Raw genomic sequence first — 24,264 nt, forward strand, 5'->3', positions numbered from 1 at the left:
GTCAATTGATTTTTAACAAGAGTGCCAAACAATTTAATGGGAACAGAATAGTCTTTTTAACAAATGGATTCAGATAACTCAACAGCCATATGCAAAAGAATGAAGTTGGACCCCTACCTTTCATCATATACAAAAATTAACTCAAAATAAAAATCTATGTAAATATAAGAGCTACAACTGTAAACTTCTTAGAAAAAACCTTGGTGTAAACCTTTATGACCTTGGATTAGGTAATGATTTCCTAGATATGATACCAAAGTATAAGCAACCAAAGGAAAAAAAAATAGATAAATTGGACTTTATTAACAAAACTTTTGTTCTTCAAAGTATACTAAAATAAAAAAGATAGATAACAAATTTGACAAGGCTTTGTAAAAATTAGAACAGTTATACATTGCTGGCAGAATGTAAAATGGTGCAGTCATTTGGAAAAACAGTTTAACATCTCCTGAACAAGTTAAATATAGAATTGCCATATGAATAAGCAATTCCACTCCTAGGTATATTTTCAAGAGAACTGAAGATTTTTATCCACATAGAAACTTGTATACACATTCCTTAGCAGCAGTATTCATAAGCGACAAAATGTAGAAACAACTCAAATGTCCAAGGAATGGATAAGCAAAATGTAGTATATCCATACAATGAAACCTTAATCATTCATACAAAGAGAAAGTACTGACACATGCTAAAAAGTAGATGAACCTTGAAAAACATTGTACTAAGTGAACAAAGCCAATCACAAAAGACCACATAATGTTTGATTTCATATCTATATAAAATGTCCAAAATAGGCAAATTCATAGAAACAGAATGTAAATTAGTGGTTGGCAGGGAATGAGGAAAGGGAAAATGAGAAGTGTTTGTCAACAAATATAGGGTATTTTTTAGGGTGATAAAAATGTTCTAAAATTAGATGGTGGTGATGATTGCACAACTCAGCAGATATACTAAAAGCCAAAACATGAGCTGATTTTCATGGTATAGGAATTCTTTGTTTTTTTTGAGACAGAGTCTCACTTTGTTGCCCAGGCTAGAGTGAGTGCCGTGGTGTCAGCCTAGCTCACAGCAACCTCAAACTCCTGGGCTCAAGCGATCCTACTCCCTCAGCCTCTCAAGTAGCTGGGACTACAGGCATGCGCCACCATGCCCGGCTAATTTTTTCTGTATATATTAGTTAGCCAATTAATTTCTTTCTATTTATAGTAGAGACAGGGTCTCGCTCTTGCTCAGGCTGGTTTCAAACTCCTGACTTCGAGAAATCCACCCCCCTCGGCCTCCTAAGTACTAGGATTACAGGTGTGAGCCACCACGCTCGGCCCATGGTATAGAAATTATATCTCAGTAAGTTTTTAAACCTACCTGAGTTTTCTAGTGAAAATTGTTTATATTATAATAATCTTCAAAACCATGTTTCCGCTGTTGAGATAAAATGATAAGGCAGAGTGTTTCCTTGTATCAGAAACAACCTTCTCCACAATATTATGGAGGACAGCCATGCATTTGATTCTTGACTAGAGGAATTTTGTTTTTCCACATATTTGCCTTGAGAATAATAATGATAAGCTAATATTGTGAGATGCCAAGTTAGTAGTAAAGGACTATTCAAGGCAAATGCTCCCATTTTCCAAAACAAATCTGTAGACTATTAATTTAACCATCTGTGTGATTTGATAGAATGAGCACTAGGCTAGACCTTAGAAAACCTTGCCCCATCTCTTATTGTGTGACATTGGGCTTGTCAGTCATCTCTCTGCATTTGTTTTTTTTTTTTTTTCTGGTTGTTAGAATTTCAATACCTACACATTTATAAGATTTTCAAGAGAATCAAATGGATACAAGATATGAAATGAAGGTGCTTTGAAACTGACAGCACTGTGAAAATATGAGGCATTATTTATATAACATCTCTCATTTTTTTTCTTCAGACTTGATTTTCAAAGAAGGGGAAACATAAGGTGCTAAGTTAGATGGTTCCTTTTGTATATTGATTGAAAGGGGCTGGCCTTTCTTCTAGAGGGAAAACATTGCATGGACTCGGAACCCTGAACTTATATGACATTAACAGATAGGGTTTTACAGATAACTATGTTCTAATTTTTTTAATATATTATTCTGGCAGCATGAGAATGATATGGTAGCAGACAGGTTATTGTCAATTAAACACGAGCTGTCAGAAAGTCAGAAATGTTTAAATATGGTGAGCATGAATCCTAAGCAGATCATATGGCAGCTGCTCAGCTGTTATTTTAACAGAGTCGTCACATGTATGTGTCATTTTCCCGCAGAATTTAATTTGAGTCCCTAACAACGGAGACACCTCTGCATTTGCATGCTGTTGTCAAGTCAGACTTGGAACCTCTAAATGAGCTAGAATGGTGGTGGGTGGCAGTGGGGAGAGTGACAGGTGGGAGAGATGGTTCTCGTCTCATTTTCCCGCACACAGGTTACATTGAAGAGGCCTGCATCATCCCCTGCCCCTCAGACTGCAAGCTCAGTGAGTGGTCCAACTGGTCGCGCTGCAGTAAGTCCTGTGGGAGCGGCGTGAAGGTTCGCTCTAAATGGCTGCGGGAAAAACCGTATAATGGAGGAAGGCCTTGCCCCAAACTGGATCATGTCAACCAGGTAATTTCCACCATTGAGCATGTCAAGATAATTGTTGAGATTCGCAATGATCTGGGTTTTTTTTCTCTAAAATGGAGCAGGGTAAATAATAGCTCCTGAATAAAAAATTTCACCCATTGTATTTTTAGAATGCTTGAGTAAATACATGTATTATTAAAATCCCACATTAGTTATATTATCTATGTTTTCTCTGGAGATTCAGTACCCTGCAAGTGTATGAATATTAATATAATTCAGTGTAGAGAAAAATGACACCTGTCTTTGAAATAATGTCAAGGTATTTAATCTGTCATAAAATTGTATCTAATTTGCAGGCTGAGATTATCTCATTCTTACAGCTCCCCTGAACTCTCAGAAAAGATATCTCAATTACCAACTAATTAAATTAAAATCACAGAAAGTGTGTGGGTGTGGGTCTAAAATTAGGAAAAATATACTGTTTATATGTTTAAATTTGTTTGCTATAAAATAAATTGAGGAAAAGGAAATATAAAGATGGACTCAAAGTTGTTGTAAGTATGCTATCAATTTAGTCATTGCTCATTTTCAATTTTATTTGGAACACTATTTGATTTTGGATGCATGCTTCCTTAGTTACTGTTAATAGTTGTTACTTGTAGTCTATTGGAGAGAAAAAGTAAAAAAAGGCTAATGAGGGAATTGTGACTGATTTAAATGAAATGTAATGTATTAGACCATTATTATCAAGTTTGGCCTCCATATAAATTAACAAAGAATAAGCTTCATATACAGTGTGTAAATGTTCAGTTGTATATTCGAATTTAAGTTACAATCAAATGAACCAAGTCCTTAAATATGTAGAAATGTTTCATTCATACACATAGACTAATTTTAATCTCCCAACATACTGCCTTCCAGTACACATACTTTCCTTCCTAAATTAATCTGACTTTGTTCATAAAAAATTTTAGAGAAAAACAGAAAGAACTTTTTAATAAAATAAAGATGAGACAGAGAATTAGATTTCATTGAAAATACTCTCAAAGAATCTCAATTTTTCCAAAGCGAAGTTGCTGAATTTATCTTTTAAATGCAACTGAGAGCGCATAATATACTCCACTGCTGCCATCTACTGGTAACTGAACTTCCCTGTCAGAGCATTTTACTTTCCTAAGACGCTAGTGAAATTTCCCAAGAATATAATTCTGTTCCATGATTCTAATTATATAATTGTAAAGCAAATAGCTAAACCAAAATGTAGATAATACAAAAGAATATTTCTCTACAAATTTTAAAACCATAAATTTCGAGGAGCAAATTTAAATTTTAATAAATTATGATCTACAATCTTAATGCAGAGAAATTCTATACATATTCATACCCATTTCACTTTAGTGTGTATATGTACACCAAGGTAGATCTGCAGTTAAAATAGGCTGTGTTGCCTTAACATTTTATTTAATGGTTAGTCTCCAAAGGTTCAAGACCTTGTGTCGAATTATCTTTATTGTGAAAAGCCTTTAGTGTAAACAATTTCTCGGTCACTTTCCAACTCTGATATAATCTGCTAGAGTTCAATAGGGACATTTCTGTACTTTTTTTATCAGTTTACTGGAGGTTTATTAAGACATTAACAACTAAAAAATCAAAGCTAAAATAAGACAAAATCGACTTTTAAACATCCAACTTTGTGTATAAATGTTCCAAATAAAAACAGAAATTACTAGGGATTTGTGTATTAGTAAAATATTTAGGAAAAGTAAATAATATGCAAGGTTTTATGTTCTTGTTAACAATTATAAATCACATAGATTTTTACTGCAAGTATACATTCCTCAGTAAAATAACCAGTGGCCCATTGGCTTGAAAATGATCTCCAAAGGTCCATTTTCCAGTTGAGCAAGCAAATCCTCAAATCCTCATTTTCTACAAAACAGATGGAGCAATTGATTAAGATCAATCAATGGATAGATCCATTGCTAGATAAATAATAGTCTATTCACTAGTTGGATTACAAGTTATTTTCAATATATATCAATTCCCTGAGTTATGTAATTTGAGGTCAATTCAGTTTTCTAAGATTTTTTTCATCCTGCAAACATTTGTGTATCTTACTTAAAATGTTCTAATCTTTTATTGAAAAAAGTAGGCTATTCTATATGGATAATAATATTTGCGACTTATCCCACAAGTTCTTCTCATAATGTACTGATATTTTTATTTATCTTTGGTTTTCTCCCTTTTCTTCATTCCTGTTGAACACTACCCCAGGCACAGGTAAGAACTCTTAAAGCTCATGGTTTTTAATAGAATGCGTTTTTAAAGAAAAAAAATTCTGATTTCTGAGAATGTTTTTCTTTTCCTGCTATTGTCTTTTATGTTTTACAAGAAGAAAATATCACATTTTCCCTTAAAAATTTTTTTTCTGTAGCTGTTCCCTTTTTATTTCCTAGCATAGTCACTTGCATTTCACTATTTTAATACCAAGGCCTGAGGTGACAGAGTGGGGAGAACAAGATTCACTACACTAACCTTGACAAGGCAATGCCACCCCTTATTAAAATTCTCACGCTTTCAGAGGGAGAGGAGAATGGTTCAGGTGGGCTGAAAATGGGTGGGTGGAGATTGCTCTGAACTGATTTGTATTCACTTTAATTTGGTAGATTAAAATGAAAGCCAGCAAAGAATTAGGGAGGACAGCATTGTCCCTTCCCTACAAGTTGTGCTGTGTAGTCCTGTTTTAACATAGCACCCAAATGTGAATGAGGTCAATTATGGCATTCATTGCGGAATCTGATTCCAACAGTGCGTATTTTTTTATTTCTATTTGGGATAGGTCCACTGTATTCATTTAACTTGGGTTTTCAGTCCACTAAAATTGACACAAAAGAATGGCTCCAAAAGGCTATTTATATGCTCTGTAATTAGTTATGTTTAATATAAAACATTTATATACCATAGTTTCTGTTGTGTGTGTGTATGTGTGTAAAATAGAAAGTAAAGTTTCACTATCATAGATTATGAAAATATTTTAAGAGACTTTTCTTTCATGGTTGAGCCAGCTTGGTTGCAGTGGATTATGGGCCATTTATTTCCTTTATTTAGTTATTCTTCTCATTGAGAAAAGAGCATAATTTCTTCGTTGTTCTAAAAACCCTGAAACCCAAGCATACTACCCAAAATGTGTGGCTTATGGACAGACACCAGGGCACTGACAATTTGCTTTGTTTCATGTGGCTCTCATTTCTTGGGGCTGTAGCTATATAATGAGATCAATTTCAGATTGCCTCCTTTCAAGCCCTAAATGGTTGAGGATTAGTTTTAAGATGGCTTTATTTTTGTATTTTTTATCTTTTAATTTAGCTTTCTATATGAAACACAAGAAAAATAAATCCTCATTCTTACACATATTTATCTGGAAAAGAGGCCAAATTATGTTTATGCAGAAAACATCTATGTTTTTATGCTCATTTAATTCATCCATTCACCCATTCATTCATTTATTCAACAAATCTCTATTGAGTGCTTAGCATATGAGCACCCCTGAGCTAAGTATTGAAGACACACAAAACTGGGAACAGGACAGGTAGTCCAGAAAATTACAATACAGTGCGGAAAATGAGTAATGTATCTATTGTGGTCCAGTGGGTCAGATCTGTACTTGCAACATACTAGCAGAGCAACAGACTACAAGAGGACCAGCCTCCGGAGATTTCTCTCTATTGCTATTTTAGAATAATGAGCAATGAAGGATAGAAGTGGAAGTAGCTTATCAATGAAGTAATGATTGTTGTGATGTAACAGTCTTCCCACTCACCCTCGTGGCATTCCCTGAGATCGCTGAGACCCATGTGTGTTTCAGGTGTATGAGGTCGTCCCATGTCACAGTGACTGCAACCAGTACATATGGGTCACGGAGCCCTGGAGCGTCTGCAAGGTGACCTTTGTGAATATGCGGGATAACTGTGGAGAGGGCGTGCAAACCCGAAAAGTGAGGTAAGACCAAGCCCAATTACACAGAGAAGCAAGCAACTGGCTCCCAATGTCATATGCGCTGACAGGAACACTCACTCCCCCCTCCCCCCACCCCCCTTCCCCCGCCCAGTCCCCTGATTAAAATTGTCTTCAGTTTTGTTTTTAGGGAATCTGTTCATGGAAAAGTCTTAGAGGATTTGCTTCAAGCAGCAGTTTATAACATTCTGGCCTTCCGATTTAGGAAGCTTCACTTCAAGATATTCTTGAAGAGAGGGAACATTATATTGAATCTGAACTAATGCAGATTTAACCCCAATATCTTTTTTTCTTAAAGGCCAAGTATATTTCTAAGTGCATTTTTAAAATAACCTATTTAAAACTCTTGCTCCTTTATATCAAACTGGCTAACTTTGAATACTCTCATCTCTTCTGGGGAGTCTTCCCTGAAACCCCTGGCTGGTTTTTGACTCTCACTTCTTCTTTAGCTACACTGCCCAGTAGACTAGCCACTAGTCACGTCTGACTCCAACATGTCAAATCAAATTTAAACTAATTAATATTACATAGAACCAAAAATGCATCTTGTCAGTCACAATAGCTGTATTTCAAGTTCTCAGTACTACTTGAGATTATAGAAATTATAGTGAAACAACTGATTTTTTTCAGCTTTCCCTTCAATTATCTGTGTACAGCGCAATTATCTATTTCCTTTTGCTTTGTAAATAGATATTCTCAACATTTCCAAACATATTCTAAACACAGTAACTTTTCAGATCCATTTACATTTTCAGTGAACATCTTTAATGCAAATAGAGAAAAGAGAAGGTCAGTATTGATTGTGATCTCTGATGATGTAATAATGCTCCTGTTTGTTACTGATTGAGTAGTACACCTCCCTAACCTTATCCTCTGCTAATTAAGGTCAAAATGTCCTGCTTCAGTGCAAGCATTGGGTGACATTTCAGGATAGATGAGTCTATAAAAAAGCCAGTTTAAATGTATCCAATCACATTCTTCCTCTTCTAAGATAGTCTGGCTTATCAAGGAGTGGGTGGTAGAAGTGGTTTGCCCTGGTAGGAAGAGATGTTTTTTTCCATTGACATTTTTTAGAATTTTTTCAGCATATGGTGATAAAACAGACAGATTTAGTTACTGTTATTGTTGCTTTTTAATTCTCTGCAGACTATGCACCCTCTTACTACCACACCTGTGATGGGCCTCTGCTCCACCTTTTACTTCCAACTTGGTCCTATGCTATGTATTTCTAATACAGTTTAGTTTTCTCATAGAATAATTCTTGCTCCTTAGAAAGAATAAGGGCCAAGAATTTCAAAAAGGCAGCCAGACATGGTGGCTTATGCCTGTAATCCTAGCACTCTGGGAGGCCAAGCTGGGAGGATCATTTGAGCTCAGGAATTCAAGACCAGCCTGAGCAAGAACAAGACCCCATCTCTACTCAAAAATAAAAAGAAATTAGCTGGACAACTATATATATATATTAGCCGTGCATGGTGGCACATGCCTGTAGTCCCAGCTACTTTGGGAGGCTGAGGCAGGAGAATCATTTGAGCCCAGGAGTTTGAGGATGCCGTGAGCTAGGCTGATGCCAGGGCACTCTAGCCCAGGCAACAGAGTGAGACTCTGTCTCAAAAAAAAAAAAAAAAAAAAAAAGAATTTCAAAAAAAGGCAAATGAATTTAAAATTCCTTCCTTTGGGCTGAGAACCTGATCTAAATATTTATTCTGTATTTAGGGTGATTTCTAAAATTGTTAACATCAAATAAAATAAATAAAACCTATAAATATTCTGAATGCCAACAGTAAGGATTTTTTTTTTAGCAATTGTGGCACATTCGAGCAGTGGGATTCAAATGTAGTCAATAATAATGTATCTTAGAAAAATAGTTAATGACACAAGATGTTCATAATATATTGTTGATTTTTAATGGTATAAATAATAGGTAAAGTTTGCCTCTATTTTGTAAAAAGAAATATATGTTTAAAATAATAGTCAATTAAAAAATTTAGAAACAAATAAATATAGTCTGTTAAGAGGGGTTATCTCTGAGTAATGGAATTATGTGAATTTTTATTATTTCTTCTGATTTTCTTAAAGTGAATATATTACTTATATAATACAAAATTAAAGAAAGAGAAAAGCCTTTGAAATTGAAGATTTATGTATATAACTACTTAATAGAGTATTGGACATCTGTTATTAACTCTGGATCAATAGGTAATTTAACAAGTTAATCCTTATACATTGTGTCAGTACCTTTCATGAATGTGATCTTTTCATAGCAGCAAATCAAACTTTTAAGCATTGAAATGCTCCATCTACCCCATGTCCTCTTTAAGCTCCTATCAACAGATCATTTTTAAAATGCTATTGAAGGTAGAGCTTTTTCCTGGGAAGTTAAAATTCTTCCAGATCCATAATTTGATTCCAGATTCATAATTTGACTTTTTCTTTCAACAATGAAGTCACATAAATATCTACCTCTGCATACTTTTGTGATTGCTTTTTATGTATTTATCCACTATACCAAAAAAAAAAAAAATGCAGAGGTAGATATTTGTATAGATTTATTTTTAGGTCACAAACCCAATTAAGACACTACCAACAGCACAATTTTCCAGTCTTTGAATGTATCCCACAGGGAATGGACATTTCTCTTAAATTCAGCAGCACTGGGTAGAAAGGTGACTCTGCAGAGTAGATTTGTGAATGTCCTCATTTACTGATTGTAAATCCCTGCAAAAACTTGGGATTCCAGGTATAATTGGTAATGTAATTCAATTGACATTTTAAAAGATTGCAATATGTTTGAGAGGCTTGAGAGTTCAAGCCTTCTTTTTCATCTCCTGTAATGCAGTTCTGTTCCCAAACCCCTTAAGTTGGCTAACCTTCTCCAAGTTATAGATGAGGGATAAAGTTTTTCTCTTCCACTGAAGTGCTAAAGTGCCCAGAGAGATGATTAAATATGGTAAAAGTAAAGTCTGGTACTAGCCACATTAATTAGATTCCCGAGAGATGAATAAAGAGTCCTTCATCATGGCATGCAGTAGAATAAAATAGAATATAAGGTTTGAGTTTATTCTATTAAAAAGAAAACTAACAATTTTTAAGAAGGTCAAGATGTAGGAAGATCCAAATAACCACATTTAGAGAATTTGTGCTATTATAGTTATAATTGTCTTTTTACTTTTGGATTTCTTTTAGGGTTAGCAGCAGATGGGAGGCTAAAATTACTTTTTAAATGACAAAACAAGTTGATAAATGCCTCTAGTTATCTTTAAAAATGCCTAATGAAGCCTCTTACTTAGAGGTTTCAGTATGCCTGGTTTTTCGCAGTATATAACTCAACTCTACCTTCTCTATAGAATACATCACTTTTTTAAAAAGAAAAAAATGCATTATATGGCAAAATTGCAACCTCTCTATGAATCTCTTTGGACCACTCTTCATTAGTTTCTGCATCATATGAACTTTTTCCTTTCAGAGGAAGATCACCTGACATATAGAATTTATATACACAGTATATGTAAATGTATCTTATATTTAAAGTTTATGATAATGCATGAAAACATGTATTTTTAAATCATGCAGAAGCACTACAAATATTTGGTGGAGGCAGAGATCCTTTTAAGTCCCCATTTTTGGAGAATTTGATTCATTAGATACAAAGCTTCCTGCTCCCAACCCCTATAATTATGTCTTAAGGAGAACCACCTGTTGTCCTATGGGTTAACCGTTATTCTAATTGTCCTGATTTCCTCATTTCTAGAATATATGTGTGTTTTCTGGAAGATATGTATGTTCTATTCTAGGTGCATGCAGAATACAGCAGATGGCCCTTCTGAACATGTAGAGGATTACCTCTGTGACCCAGAAGAGATGCCCCTGGGCTCTAGAGAGTGCAAATTACCATGTCCTGAGGACTGTGTGATATCTGAATGGGGTCCATGGACCCGATGTGCTTTGGTGAGATGATTGTACTATTTTATTAGTATACAGCTTACTTAATTTCTTTTTTATACCAACAAAGCAAAGGCAAAAGAGCTTACTTAATTTTTTTACCACTGAAGTTTTAAACATATTATTAAGAACATATAATGTCAATGTAAAATCTGCCTGTGTGTCATATTTACCAAAGCATGGTGTGTTTTCTTGGTCTCTTCATTCTCTGACTGTGCCATTTAAAGTCAGCAATGTTTCCTCTCCACAGAGGAACAATTGGACCTCTTATGAGCTTCATGCTCCTTCTCAACCCATCCTCCCATCCCGCCACAAAAGGCCTTCAGTTTGCCTTATAAATACACAGCATGTTAAAAAAACTGCAGTGGTTATAACGATTCCCTCCAGGTAAAACGGAAAATGAGTGAGTGCTAGTAAAAGTACTTTAATAGTGTCAGGCTATTGTCATTCCTTGCTTTTTGCCCAATCCATTTTATTTAAATGGTAGGAATAATCTTTCACACAGTGGGGGTACTACAGCAGGAGTATCACCACTAAGAAAGAAAAAGATCCCGGGTAAGAGGCTGGGTAGAAAGAAGAAAGCTGCACATCAGTGAATCTCTTTTTGCACACCAACTCTGTGTCCTTTGGGCCTGGAACGCCAGCTGAGAGTTTCAAATCACACAAAGCTTCTAGATTTCAACAGCCAGCAGGGGCTCTTCCAAGGGACACTGTGGAAGAAAGTCATTTAAAACAGAACTGGCTGCTTACGTAGAACATTTGGCTTACCCTTGGGAACCTTTGGAAAAAATTGTATGTTTCAAAAAACAGCGTTAAAAGCATGGGAAAATATATATCTAATGTGGATAATTCGTTGAAATACTATATAAAAAAGTTTCAAAGAAGAGTCTATGGTGTATATTTCACAAGGAGAAATTGATTTTCCATCTCAATATTAACATTATTAAAGATGCTGATCGGCAGTCAACTGATATAGCAGCAGCAAAACAGGGCTGGCAGGTGACTTTAATACAGGTTAAATTGCAATAAAGAATCAACTGTTCCACAAGAATATGCAATTGATTTTCTGTTCTAATTTCATAGCCTCAGATTTGAAGTTACTGCAAATAGTTGTACTGTATTCTACATTGTCTAACCATGTTTATAATTGTGAGATTCTTACTGTCTCAGATTGTGTTGCAAAGAGATTCCATTTTTATAAACTAGGGAATATTGAACACTGGCCAATTGTTAAACTTATTAACAGGGGTTCTAATAACAGGAACCACTAAATTGGAACTTTATCCATTTGGTTTCTGTTTTAAATGACCAAGGATAATTATTTTAGAAGAATAATTGAAGCTTTACCGTGTACAAAAGAGAGAGTTGATAAAATGCATTTCATACCTCTAAGAATTTGCCAATAGAAATGTCTGGATGAGAATGAAATTCAACTAATTGAATAATTGTGCTTTTTGGGCTTTATATTTCACCTTTAATTTACCATGTTGCCTCATTTAGGCTTTCATCAAACAAACATAGATTAAGCATTTTCTGCCTACCAGGAACTGCCTTAGGTGTGGAGAACACACAGACATAAAAAAACATAAATCTTCTCTCAGTGCACTCACTCTGTAAAAAGGAACAAGGCCTTTATATCATTCCGATCATATCAGGACAGTGTTATTCCAATGGTGCAACCAAAGAACAATGGTGCAGAGGAGGAAGCAATTATGTTAGACCTGAAAAAGTCTAAGGAGGCTTGCCCGTACCTGCTCCCTGTTCTTAGAAACCGAATGTTTTCAGAAGACCATATTCTCTGTAGGAGAGTGGCAAGCCCATCTTTCTAATATGAAATTGTGTTTGTGTGCACGTGTATGTGTGCTTTAGGAAAAAAAAATCACTAATACCTAGATAATCATTTAAAGTCATCTTTAACTTAGTTTTTTGAGGTCTAAGAGACTATATATATAATACATATAATACATATATATATATATATATTACTAGCATTCCACAATAAAGAATATGACCATATACGTATGTGTGTAGATGTGAGGTGATATGTGTATTAGTATTTGCCACAAAGCATCTTAAGCACCTTATAGCTGGATGGGACATCGAAATCTCATCCAACACCTTCATTTTATACCCAGAAAAACTGAGGCATAATGAGGTTAACTGCCTTCTCCAAGTTAACCAGTGGCCCAAATGTTCTACCTCCTGCTTTTGGTGCTCTCCCTAATAACACTAGCTGCTGTGTGGCTGAGTAGTTACCTTTCTGAAAAGCTGTGTTGTTCTTTTTAAGCCTTGCAATCAAAGCAGTTTCCGGCAAAGGTCAGCTGACCCCATCAGACAACCTGCTGATGAAGGAAGATCTTGCCCTGATCCTGTGGAGAAGGAACCCTGTAACCTGAACAAAAACTGCTACCACTATGATTATAACGTAACAGGTATGTGGACAGTCAACTGATCACAGAGTTGAAGGCCAAATCTCATGTGGATCAGCCCTGAAGCCTTCACATCAGTACATCGCCATCTGTGGGCCTTTTGGACATGCTGCTTACTGTCCCAGAAATTATTACTTAGTAAATAACAGAAATATTTATTTGTTCTATTTTTTTTGTAAACATCAAGATATAAAGAATGAAAATATCACACAAACATTAGCCCTTAAAGTAGGTTGTGAATATTTTAAGAGATCCTGTTTAACACATCCTCCCACTCTGGGGAGGTACAAATAAAAGAAATATTTTTACCACAGGTATCAGCTTTAATGAAAGATCTCTTTCTTTTTCAGAAGATGTTTAATTGCTATGTCATACTGTGGCAACAGTTCTTTGGGTGTATGGGCAGTTTATAAACATAAACAGTTTTATATAAAAATGTCAGCAATCTTAAACTTGCCAATGATTATAAATCAGTACTATAAATGGTGCAGATAAAGAAAAACACATGAGTATTTTCAGAAAAACAGTCATATTATATATTTCATTTTCCCCTTAAAATTTATTTAATCTCATCAAGGCAAATACTCTAGGAAAGAAAATATTTTATTGGTTCATATGATTTGGGACAACATTCCAGCTTACTTTGGAATTTTTCACGCTGAAACAAACTCAAGAAATTGCACAATGACACATAACAGTTGTATTGGCTTTTTGTTTCTTTTAGTTTTTCTTTTTAATTTCTTTTGATGATACAAAGGAAATCAAGGTTCTCTGAGACATGCCATATTACCCTGTAAAAATATATTAAAGAATTATTTTTATGAAAGACATAAAATAAGAGAATTAAATAAATATAGCCGAAGTGATTTTTTGAAATAAATAAATGTGCACTCTGTATTTAGACAATAAGTGAAATACATGGTGTTTTATTTGAATATAACTACATAGTTAAAGTATCATACACTAAAATTATGATTATTTTGTTATATAAAAATAATGCCAAGATTTAAAATTCTACTTTTATTAGGAAAAAAGGTTTTAAGTGACATTGATCTGTAAGCCAAAGCCATTTTTACAATATTGCCAAACGACTAGCTGTCAAGATTGTCAAGTAGACATCTGCCTTCAAGAATAATCCCTGTAGCTATGTGCAACCCCAGCAATTCCATTTGACTCCTGATATGTTCAAAGCTGGGACCCATATGCTCTGCATGTGGGATGATTGATTATGGGGCTTAGGAAGCAGTTGTGAATTAAGTATGGGATTCAGGTCATCAAAATTTCATTTGAAATCTGTTTCATACGTAGCCTTCTGTTCTGATGGGCTTCTTCGTTCTTTTCAGACTGGAGTACATGTCAGCTGAGTGAGAAGGCAGTTTGTGGAAATGGCATTAAAACAAGAATGCTGGATTGTGTTCGAAGTGATGGCAAGTCGGTTGACCTGAAATATTGTGAAGAGGTGAGTGGATGCTGTGTTTTATCTTTGTGAGTAAATTCTTTCCTAATAATTTCAAGTCATGCTGAGCCAAGTGACCTATGCTCCATGAAGCTTACTGCCAGCAGATGTTTTTCTGCACTATTCACAGGCTGTTAAATATGCTCTTGAAAAGAGATAATGTCCAACACTACTGATTTCTACATATAATTTCCTGTATTTTGTCCTGCTTGGAGCCCAAAGGTACACTAATTAGCCTATTCTGAAGGAAATGCTTGGGGAACAATAAGTAATCAAGGTAAATAAAGGCAATAAATCTTAATCAGACTACTCATCATCTTTTGTAATTTGCTATGAATTTTGTGTAGTACCCGGGACACCTGCCAAGATCCATCACTTATTCTTTGTTGCTAAACATTGATCACATGTGGTTGGGTGGCAGATTTTGATATTAGGATCTAATACTCAGCTGTGAGAGTCTAATTACTCAGGTCTGATTAAGAGAGAGCTTAGAATTCAAACAAAGGAATGGAGTCTGCCATTATTATCTTTTAGGTATGGAGAATTGTACTGGTAATTCTCTAATCGATAATAGTAACATCGTCCTAACTAGATAGGAGCTTCTGAAATGTGAGGAAACATAGTTGGCCTTTCTTGGTTTTCATGAAGCTACATTTCATGGTGTAATAATGTTGTCCGATTTCCATACCAAAATGATCCTCACATTCCTGCCATGTTTTGACTCCCCATGCATCTGAGATTCAAGGGTCAAATACCAGCCAGATCTGGAATGACCAGAAGGAGCTTATCACATCATTAGAGCTCTGTAGACATGGTTGCACGACTTCTGTTTAAACATTATAAAAGTTATTATAAGCCTGCAGTAAATAGCTCCAACTCCTAAAGGAAAACTCTAGATGAAAATATTTTAATTCATTTGATATCTTTATCATGTGGATCTATCTTAATTTTTTTGTATCTCTGTCCACGGAAGCAGAACTTCCACATGTGCCAAGAACACATCCGTTTCAAACACACATTGTGTAGTTAATAAATGCTGCCTTCTGTAATCTTATAACTTAGTCTATTTGTACCTTAGATTTAAATAATTGAAAATTTCACATTTGAATTATTTCAGTTTAGAAACTGATGACATTGAAGTGATATAGCTATTATAAAAAATAACATTATTATTAATGAAGACTATTACAGTATATACTGGCTGGAGAGCTTCCCATGATCTACTTCTAGTTGATTAATATGTCCTTTTTTGTTTGTTTGTTTTAAATGCACACATAAATGCTCCCATGGGTCAGAATTAAACATAAAATAAAGAGCTCTGAGAGTTTTTTGAAAGCTGAACCGAAGCCATACATGACCAATTTTAAATTATTTCATATGACTAAAGGACAAAGCTATAAATAGGGTCTTGATATCTTAAATAAAACATAAGTAAAAACCTGGGAAATAACTAATTTAAATTATCTGTGAACCTATATAAGTTTACCTTTATGTACAAATATTATAATATTTGAATGCTGCAGTTACAAGTGGGTATTCAAATTTTAACATTCTAGCAAATACTATCCTAAAGGAGTTAAAATTTGAGTGTACAAACCCTACATCCAGGGCAACAGTAGTAGGTAATACTTGCTGCTTCTCTAACAACCACAAAGAAAGGTGGCATTGCTACTCAACAAAGAGGATAATTAGAGTTAAATCCACCTAGCATTTATGTAGTATTTTTATCTGGGGTGTTTTTCAGACATTTACTGAAATTTACTCTTCTGTTACCAAGTAACTGATTTCTCCTTTCCTATTCTTTGATCCTTAAATAGATTTCTTTTAATTTATTTAGGTGCATATGTTTAGATGAATATGAGAGAGAGGAAGAGAGAAAGAAGAGATCAATAAATATAAGGAAAAGAGTAGTACTGGGTTAAAATATCTAGTTCTAGTGGATACCCAGAAAAACTGTAAACAGACATCCTCTTTAACTCTCTAATGAAGTAAGTCAGTAATTGTTGAATTCTGTGATTCAAACTCTTTCTCCATGAAACTATTATCGACCTTAAATGTAACACATTGTTTTCATCATAACAACCTTAAAGTTCCTATTAACCTCCCATAACTTTTAAGAGAATTTTTAAGAGTTTAATTAAGTGGTATGGTAAAAATTTTCATCCAAATACTCAGCTCTGTCAAGAATTACTAGTGTAGACTGAAATGGGAGTGCTTGTAGAGGGTCGTAGTACACATGCTTTTATCTCATCCTCTATCAGTAGATAACTTAAAGCCAAGACCTATACTTGAAACACAGCATAATGTTTCACAGAAATTTTCTTTTGCCATCTTCTGCTGTATAAATTAAAAAATATAAACTTCTCTTTCATGCAGAAATAAAAAAGGTCTTGAAAATTCCAAGCATTATCAATAAAAAAAAATTGTATTCTACCAACAAGTTCTTAAATTTTCCTATTTCAATGCTACTTTGTAGCTTAGACTTTTTAAATGTTGGAATATACAGTGGAAGAACTGGAAACCTCATCATATATTATAAAAGTAGAATATTTAAATGATAAATTACAGAGCCCAAATGCCAATAAAATAGCACATTATTATCTGATGAGAGTTTTAACACCAAAATAATTGAATTTTACCCTTTAGTTTATTAGAAACTAAACTTCTTAGTTTCTAAGACCAGTGTTAGAAGAGAAAATCTTTGTAAAAAATACACATAAAATGTTCAACATTAAAAAAAAAAAACTCTGGGAACTCACATTTCCTTTTGAGGAAGACACCTTAATTAAAAACAAATTGATTTTTATATTATTTCAATACATTATGTCATTAGTCTTGAGTGGTAATTTGTCTTTAGAATCTTTCCCTTTTTCTTTACAGTTTAACATAAATATATAAAAACAATAATATCCTGAAGATATAATTGCAGATCTAAATATTGATGATATTCTTGGTTTTTAACTAATGGAAAGTAATTGTGTGTTCACTTATTTGTTCCTTATTTGGGGAGATTCAACCAATTTGGAGATTAAATCTACCTTTTTCCATTGATTATTGAAAATGTTCAAATAATATGTTAAGTATGCAGGCTCAATGGGTGGGGCCCTCCACTCGTTCTCTGCCCTTTTATGAATTTAACAGTTTGGTTAATGTTTGTCCTTGTTGGTCATGTTTGTCCTTCCGGTATCTTTTTATGCTACTATGCAGCTTTCTTGTTCTCCCTTCCTCTCTTCTCTTTCTGGCTCTCTCCCCCCATTGACAATATACTGTGGCCATCCCTCTGCGTCAGTACAAATATATCTCCCTCTATTCTCTCAGCTTGGCCTGGAGAAGAACTGGCAGATGAACATGTCCTGCGTGGTGGAATGCCCTGTGAACTGTCAGCTTTCCGAATGGTCTGCTTGGTCAGCGTGTTCTCAAACATGTGGCCTCACAGGTTTGTTTGTACCACAATTAGTATTAGGCTAATGGCAAGGAATATGAAATAAAATGTCCCTCTTGCTTTAAGTCAAATCAGATCATTTTCAGAAGGGTGGGACTGGGTGTCTTTCTTTCCAGAACCTCTGAGCCTTAACTTTTTCTTGGATCTCTTCAGGATATATGTATCACTGTGATGTCTTCTCCCAACAAGGTGTGTATTTGCACAACTATGACATATCGCTAAAATTGCATCACTTTATATCTCCTAAAGGAAAAATGATCCGAAGACGGACAGTGACCCAGCCCTTTCAGGGTGATGGAAGACCATGCCCTTCCCTGATGGACCAGTCCAAACCTTGCCCAGTGAAGCCCTGTTACCGGTGGCAATATGGCCAGTGGTCTCCATGCCAAGTGCAGGTATCAAATCTCAAGAAGTTGCATGAAAGCATGTATTCTTTATCTGTAGAGACTTGGTTTCAGAAAAAATTTTCAGAGCTTACAGATGGCAAGCTTCTTAAAGATTTTAGATGCCTTGCTATTTTACCACCATTTAATTAGTTTTGATAACAAATACTCCCTGCCCTGTACTTTTAAAATCATTTAGAGACTGGTTTAATTTAATGAAAATTTATTTGCCTGTCTTTGGCTATAAAACAAATAAATTGTTCAATGTATGTTTTATAGCTAGTGCTCTATAGGGCTTCTTCCCTAAGGTTTCACATGCTTCTCTAACTGTTCATAAATCAAAATCAGTGGTGCAAAGATGACTGCAAGTGATGAGCTCTGTCATTAATTACTTCTCTTTTCCTAATTAGTTATTTCTTCTCCCATTCCAGGAGGCCCAGTGTGGAGAAGGGACTAGAACAAGGAACATATCATGTGTAGTGAGTGATGGGTCAGCTGATGATTTCAGCAAAGTGGTGGATGAGGAATTCTGTGCTGACATTGAACCCATTATAGATGGTAATAGAAACATGGTTCTGGAGGAAACCTGCACCCAGCCTTGCCCAGGTAGCAAAACAGAATTTATACTTTGGTGATTTCTTTCTACGACCAGGGTCAAGAAGGGTTGCATATGTAAGTTAAGGGATGTCAGCTGTCTTCTTATTCAGTAATATCTATGCTAACAGTCAGACACTGTACCTGTGAGCAAAAGGGATCACTGCCTTGTTACTGTCAGGTAGGGGTGAAGTCCAGGTCTCCTTTGTGGCCTCTTTTGACACTTTGACACCCCGCTGGAGTTTTATCATCTGCAGGGCATGGTAATTAAGGTCTTATGCCCATGCTCAACAGGAAAACTGTGAAATGAAAGTTGAGAAAATAGGTATTAAAGATGACCTATTTGGGATTTCCAGAAGGAGAGAATAGAGAAAGAAGGAGAGACAATGTTTAAACATATAATGGCTAAAGAAAGATTTAAGTCCTCATAATTACAGCTTATTCTGGGTCCTGGGTAGAACCAACAACAAACTCACACCTAGATACACCATAGTTAAAAGATAAAATGAAGAAAAATAGAGAATCAGTAAAGCATTGAGAAAAATTTTAAAAAGCAGATTACTTGCAACTGAAAGACAAAGCAATACTATGGAAGAGAAATATTGAAAAATATTATACAGATTCAATGTTGACACAATGGGTGCATGCAGTAAAATGTAGAAAGCAAATATTTATCAAATAGTGTAAAAAATTGACAGATAACAATAAGCTAATATTTAGGAATTTGAGTTTGATGCAGGAAATTGTAAGGGAAACTTAAGGTCACAATAAGTTAGGAAACTCATCCTTTAGAAAGATAAGGAAGCAATAATTTATTAATGAACTGGAAATAAACAAGATTGGAAGTGAATTACCTATATTTTTCCTCCAAATGTAAAACTTTTATTCTCCTAATTTGCTTATAATTATTATAAGAAAAAATATATCTCATTAAAAATGTGTTCTTTTAATAAAATCTCAAAAAAATTAAAGGATTCAGCAAAAGAATAATGATTAGGCATAAAACATATTTTCTATGTAAAAGGATATGATTTAAGAACATTTTAAAAGTGGATAATATATATTTTCAAAAATTAAAAAAAATGGGATTGAGTCCATACAAGCTGGAAAAGCTGAAAACGTGGGCTATACATCTATTCACTCATAATTTACTCATTCCTTAGTACAAAAATTATTTGATATGATAATATTGGTAGTATGTATTAATAGTTTATTATTAAGATGAACTGAATGAAATTGTATATAGCAGTAAATGAAATAACCCCTGATAGAATTTGAGGACATTCAACTGTAGTATTGGTCTTTGTGCACATGTATATTTTTATCTATTCCAGTTTAAGAAATAATGATTATTTTGTTTATTTATTTATTTATTTTGGGGGGAGATAGAGTCTCACTCTGGTTGCCTATCTAGAGTGCTGTGGCGTCAGCCTAGCTGACAGCAACCTCAGACTTCTGGGCTCAAGCTATTCTCCTGCCTCAGCCTCCCCAGTAGCATGTGCCACTATGCTTGGCTAATTTTTTCTATATATTTTTAATTGGCCAATTAATTTCTTTCTATTTTTAGTAGAGACGGGGTCTCGCTCTTGCTCAGGGTGGTCTCGAACTCCTGAGCTCAAACGATCCGCCCCCCGGCCTCCCAGAGTGCTAGGATTACAGGTGTGAGCCACCACGCCCTGCCTAATGACTATTTTAAAAAGTCAAAAATCTGAATAGCAACTCCTCTTCAATGGGTATAAAGTTTTATTTACATAAGGTGAATAAGTTTTAGAGATCTGCTGTACAACATTGTGCCTATAGTTGACAATATTGTTTTGTACACTTAAAAATTTAAGAAGCTAGATGTCATGTTAAGTGATTTTACCACAATAAAACAAAAAAATATAAAATAAGTTAATAAAATAAAATCTTACTTTCTAGAGCTAGGCAACGTGTTGCTTCTTAGACATTCCCACACCTGCCATTAAGAACCTTTTGTTGCTCCAGCAATTCTCCTGTTTCATTTCCTGCCCCTAAAGCTGACCTGATCTCATTCAAGATCTCACTCACAATTCAATTTAATAAAATAATTTTGCTTCATAGCAGACCCAGCTTGAGGCTGTGGCAGCAGGTGAGGACTCTGGGCAGGACCAGCCACTGAACCTTTGGACTTTGATGTCCTGAATGGCCATAGAGTCAACAAAAAGTGACCAAGGCTGAAAGTCGGACGCCTACCTATTCCACAATCAGATCTCCTGGCTTTGGTCGAAGAGGATTTGCTGAGCCCAGCTGGCATCCTCGCCAGGCACTGGCGTGTGCCTTACTATGGAGACTCCACACGTTTTCATTCTACTTCCTGCAGGATGATCACCCACTCGTTTGACTTTTATTCCTCGAGTATAATTAGGTCAGGCCTAGATTTGAGGTTGGAGATACAATGGAGATGAGCAGACCCTGTACTCAATATGGCTTACTTTCTAACAGAAGTGAGAGTTGCTAATCTCATAGTAATATAAATAAGATAAGATTATAAGTGATTTGAAGGAAAATTATAGGATGCCATGATAACATAGAACGGGGCAAACACACTATTTTAATTAAAGTAATTACAAATCCTGAAGGAGGCTGTTCTTCTCTTATAAATTACAATCTATTCATTTTGGCTCCTCTCTTGCTAGTTTTCACTAATGATTAGTTTTGAAAGCTAGCAATATGTAGCCTAATAAGCATTAAAAAGTAGAATAATGAATTTCAAAATATATTTCATGCATTTAATTGTCATATCTTTGGCAGGCATAATGTAATTTTATTATTACAATGGTTCATGTGGTCTAAATATAAAAGTATGTTTAGTTAAAGGTAGTGGCTTACTCTCATATGCTGTTGTTAAATCTCTGAAGCCTGACATGGTTTATTTTGGAGTGATAATTATATATAGACTAGTTTTAAAATATATATTCAGTTTTGTTGCAAAATACAAGATGTTCAATGTGAATAGCCCAAGACGTAAGGCCTACCAATAAAAAAGTGTGTTTTATTTCCATGTAGTTTGCAATCACTAAGGTGAAGTTATATTACATTCTTATTGACAGGAATTTTTAAAAAATTTTACCTGTAACAGTTTTTCCTACATAATTGAAAACTGAGTAACTCAAAAGTGGCATTTCCTAGGGGATAGAAGTGTTTCTAAAACATTTTTAGACTACTTGAAAATTTTCATTAGCTTTTTCTTCGTTAGTATTTCCAAAAATTACTAGAATTTTCCATAGTTTGGGAGTGCCAAAGACATTCTAATAAAGATCTACAAAAATGACTCTACTTTGCTATTATAGGTGTATCTGTTAGTCAATAATTCATGTCTTGCCAGGATTTCTTAATCATGACACAAGAAGTTTTCCCATTAATCAGATCTCCAGGCAACTTTGTGCTAATATTAGTCATCATCAGCATAATATAAGGCAATATGAATTATTCATGTAATATGGCTGAAATAATTAAAGTGATAAGAACCCCTTATGGATTTGTGTCTATCATAATTAACTGTGTACTCTGACCAGTATCACCAAGCAGTCAGTTCTGAAGAATGGATGGGTATATGGTAAAGGTGTATTTCATTAAATCTTTTTTGCTCTTAAAATGGTTGAAGATGTTGAACACATGGATTCACTATGCCCCAGCAATTGCCCTCCTCGATATATACCCAATAGAAATGCATATATAAATCCATCAAAAGACTTGCACTAAAATGGTCACAAAAGCAAAAGAGAAAAAATTTACATCTCCCCACATGCCCATCAACAGTAGAATGTTAATCCAAATTGTAATGTATTCACACAGTGGAATAAAGTAGAGTAAGAATGAACAAATTAGAAATACATAATATATGATGGTTCTGACAAACATAAATGAGAGAAAGAAACCAGATACAAAAAAAAGTCCACATGGCACAATTTCGTATATCACATGAGGAAGGATTCTGAGATTCTGGGAATGTTCTGTTCCTTGATTTGGATGTTGATTGCATGATTATGTAATCAGATTGTGAAAATGCAGCTATCTATACATTGATGATATGTGATCATTTTTCATGTTGCTTATTATTCTATGAGTAATTTTTTTAAATGAGAAATAGATTGAAGACAGAGATCAGAGGAAGTGACAAGTATTTCCAGTACTGCAACTGCTCAATTGGCTCTCTGACCTCCACTCCACTGGGAAGAAATAGAAATAAAACATAAATACCAGCTTTATCAGCCTTGGACTTCAAGCTATTTTGAAATGCTAAATAACTGGAAGACAAGTTCTGTGTATATTTAGTTTTTCTTTGAGTAGTACCAAATGCTTAATAAATCCCTTTACTATGGTAATGATAACAGTGGTGGTAGGTTTTAATCAAATAATTTGTTATGTCTTAAGAGGAGATGAATCATAATAGTCAAGTCCCTTTAGGCCGCAGTTTACATTTGATATCATTCAGTAACACATAGAGCAATGACAGCCACTCAGAAAATAATATTTATGCAAAATTATAAAACTACATGCAAACTGGGAAAGATGAAATACTTATTGAAACCTTATAAATATTACATATAAACATTGCCCCCAGTAGGGCTAGAATTAAAATTACTGTCTGACTGACTTTTCTCTATGGGTGTGGGTATAAACTACAGAACTGTTTTACAGGTGACTGTTATTTGAAGGACTGGTCTTCGTGGAGCCTGTGTCAACTGACTTGTGTGAATGGTGAAGATCTAGGTTTTGGTGGAATACAGGTCCGATCCAGAGCAGTGATTATACAAGAACTAGAGAATCAACATTTGTGCCCAGAGCAAATGTTAGAAACAAAATCATGTGATGGTGAGTGCTACCATTCATGAAATCTCCTCATTTTAGTTTTGTGTTAAGCAAAAGCACAAGGTAAAGAATTTTCTGTTAAATAAGTAAATTTGCTAAGATCTCACTGCTGAGAATTGAATTAAAGGTATGATTCTGAATTCTAATGATTTAGAGGACAGGAAATCTCACCACCTTTCATAAATTATATATAAAATAGTGTAAAAAGTTTTATGAATTAAAGTTTTATGAATTAAAGTTTTATGAATTAAAGAAGGCTGAGATAATTAGGAACACATTATTTGCATACCTATAACAGTCATAATCAGGTGTGAATCTAATAGTATCTTCAATTTATTTAAATAAAATGACAGAATTAAGGAAAAAAACGCAAATCCACAGCAAAATGAGGATTTTACTATATTCTCAGAAATTGATAAATCAAATTTTGGTAAGAATTAATAATTTTAATCTAAATTTGATATAGAATATATATGAACATATATATTTATATGTTTTGTATATATGTATACACATATATGGAATCATTCACTTAATATAGGCAATATACGACATATTCATCAAGAACCACAGACTATTACTTGTCAT

General features: G+C 34.5%; 1 protein-coding gene across 1 annotated transcript in view; it reads left to right on the forward strand.

Annotated features, from left to right (window-relative positions):
- THSD7A (thrombospondin type 1 domain containing 7A) overlaps window positions 1-24,264 on the forward strand; it is a 415,402-nt gene that overhangs the window by 373,644 nt on the left and 17,494 nt on the right. Inside the window, exons 14-23 of the mRNA XM_012757099.3 lie at window positions 2,447-2,625; window positions 4,858-4,863; window positions 6,449-6,582; window positions 10,392-10,545; window positions 12,827-12,971; window positions 14,312-14,427; window positions 17,743-17,860; window positions 18,116-18,261; window positions 18,681-18,855; window positions 23,506-23,679. Of these exons, the coding sequence (XP_012612553.2) occupies window positions 2,447-2,625; window positions 4,858-4,863; window positions 6,449-6,582; window positions 10,392-10,545; window positions 12,827-12,971; window positions 14,312-14,427; window positions 17,743-17,860; window positions 18,116-18,261; window positions 18,681-18,855; window positions 23,506-23,679 (1,347 nt within the window). The remainder of the gene's footprint in view (window positions 1-2,446; window positions 2,626-4,857; window positions 4,864-6,448; window positions 6,583-10,391; window positions 10,546-12,826; window positions 12,972-14,311; window positions 14,428-17,742; window positions 17,861-18,115; window positions 18,262-18,680; window positions 18,856-23,505; window positions 23,680-24,264) is intronic.

This window comes from Microcebus murinus, chromosome 9 (genome assembly GCF_040939455.1).
Source record: "Microcebus murinus isolate Inina chromosome 9, M.murinus_Inina_mat1.0, whole genome shotgun sequence".
Lineage (NCBI taxonomy): Eukaryota > Metazoa > Chordata > Mammalia > Primates > Cheirogaleidae > Microcebus > Microcebus murinus.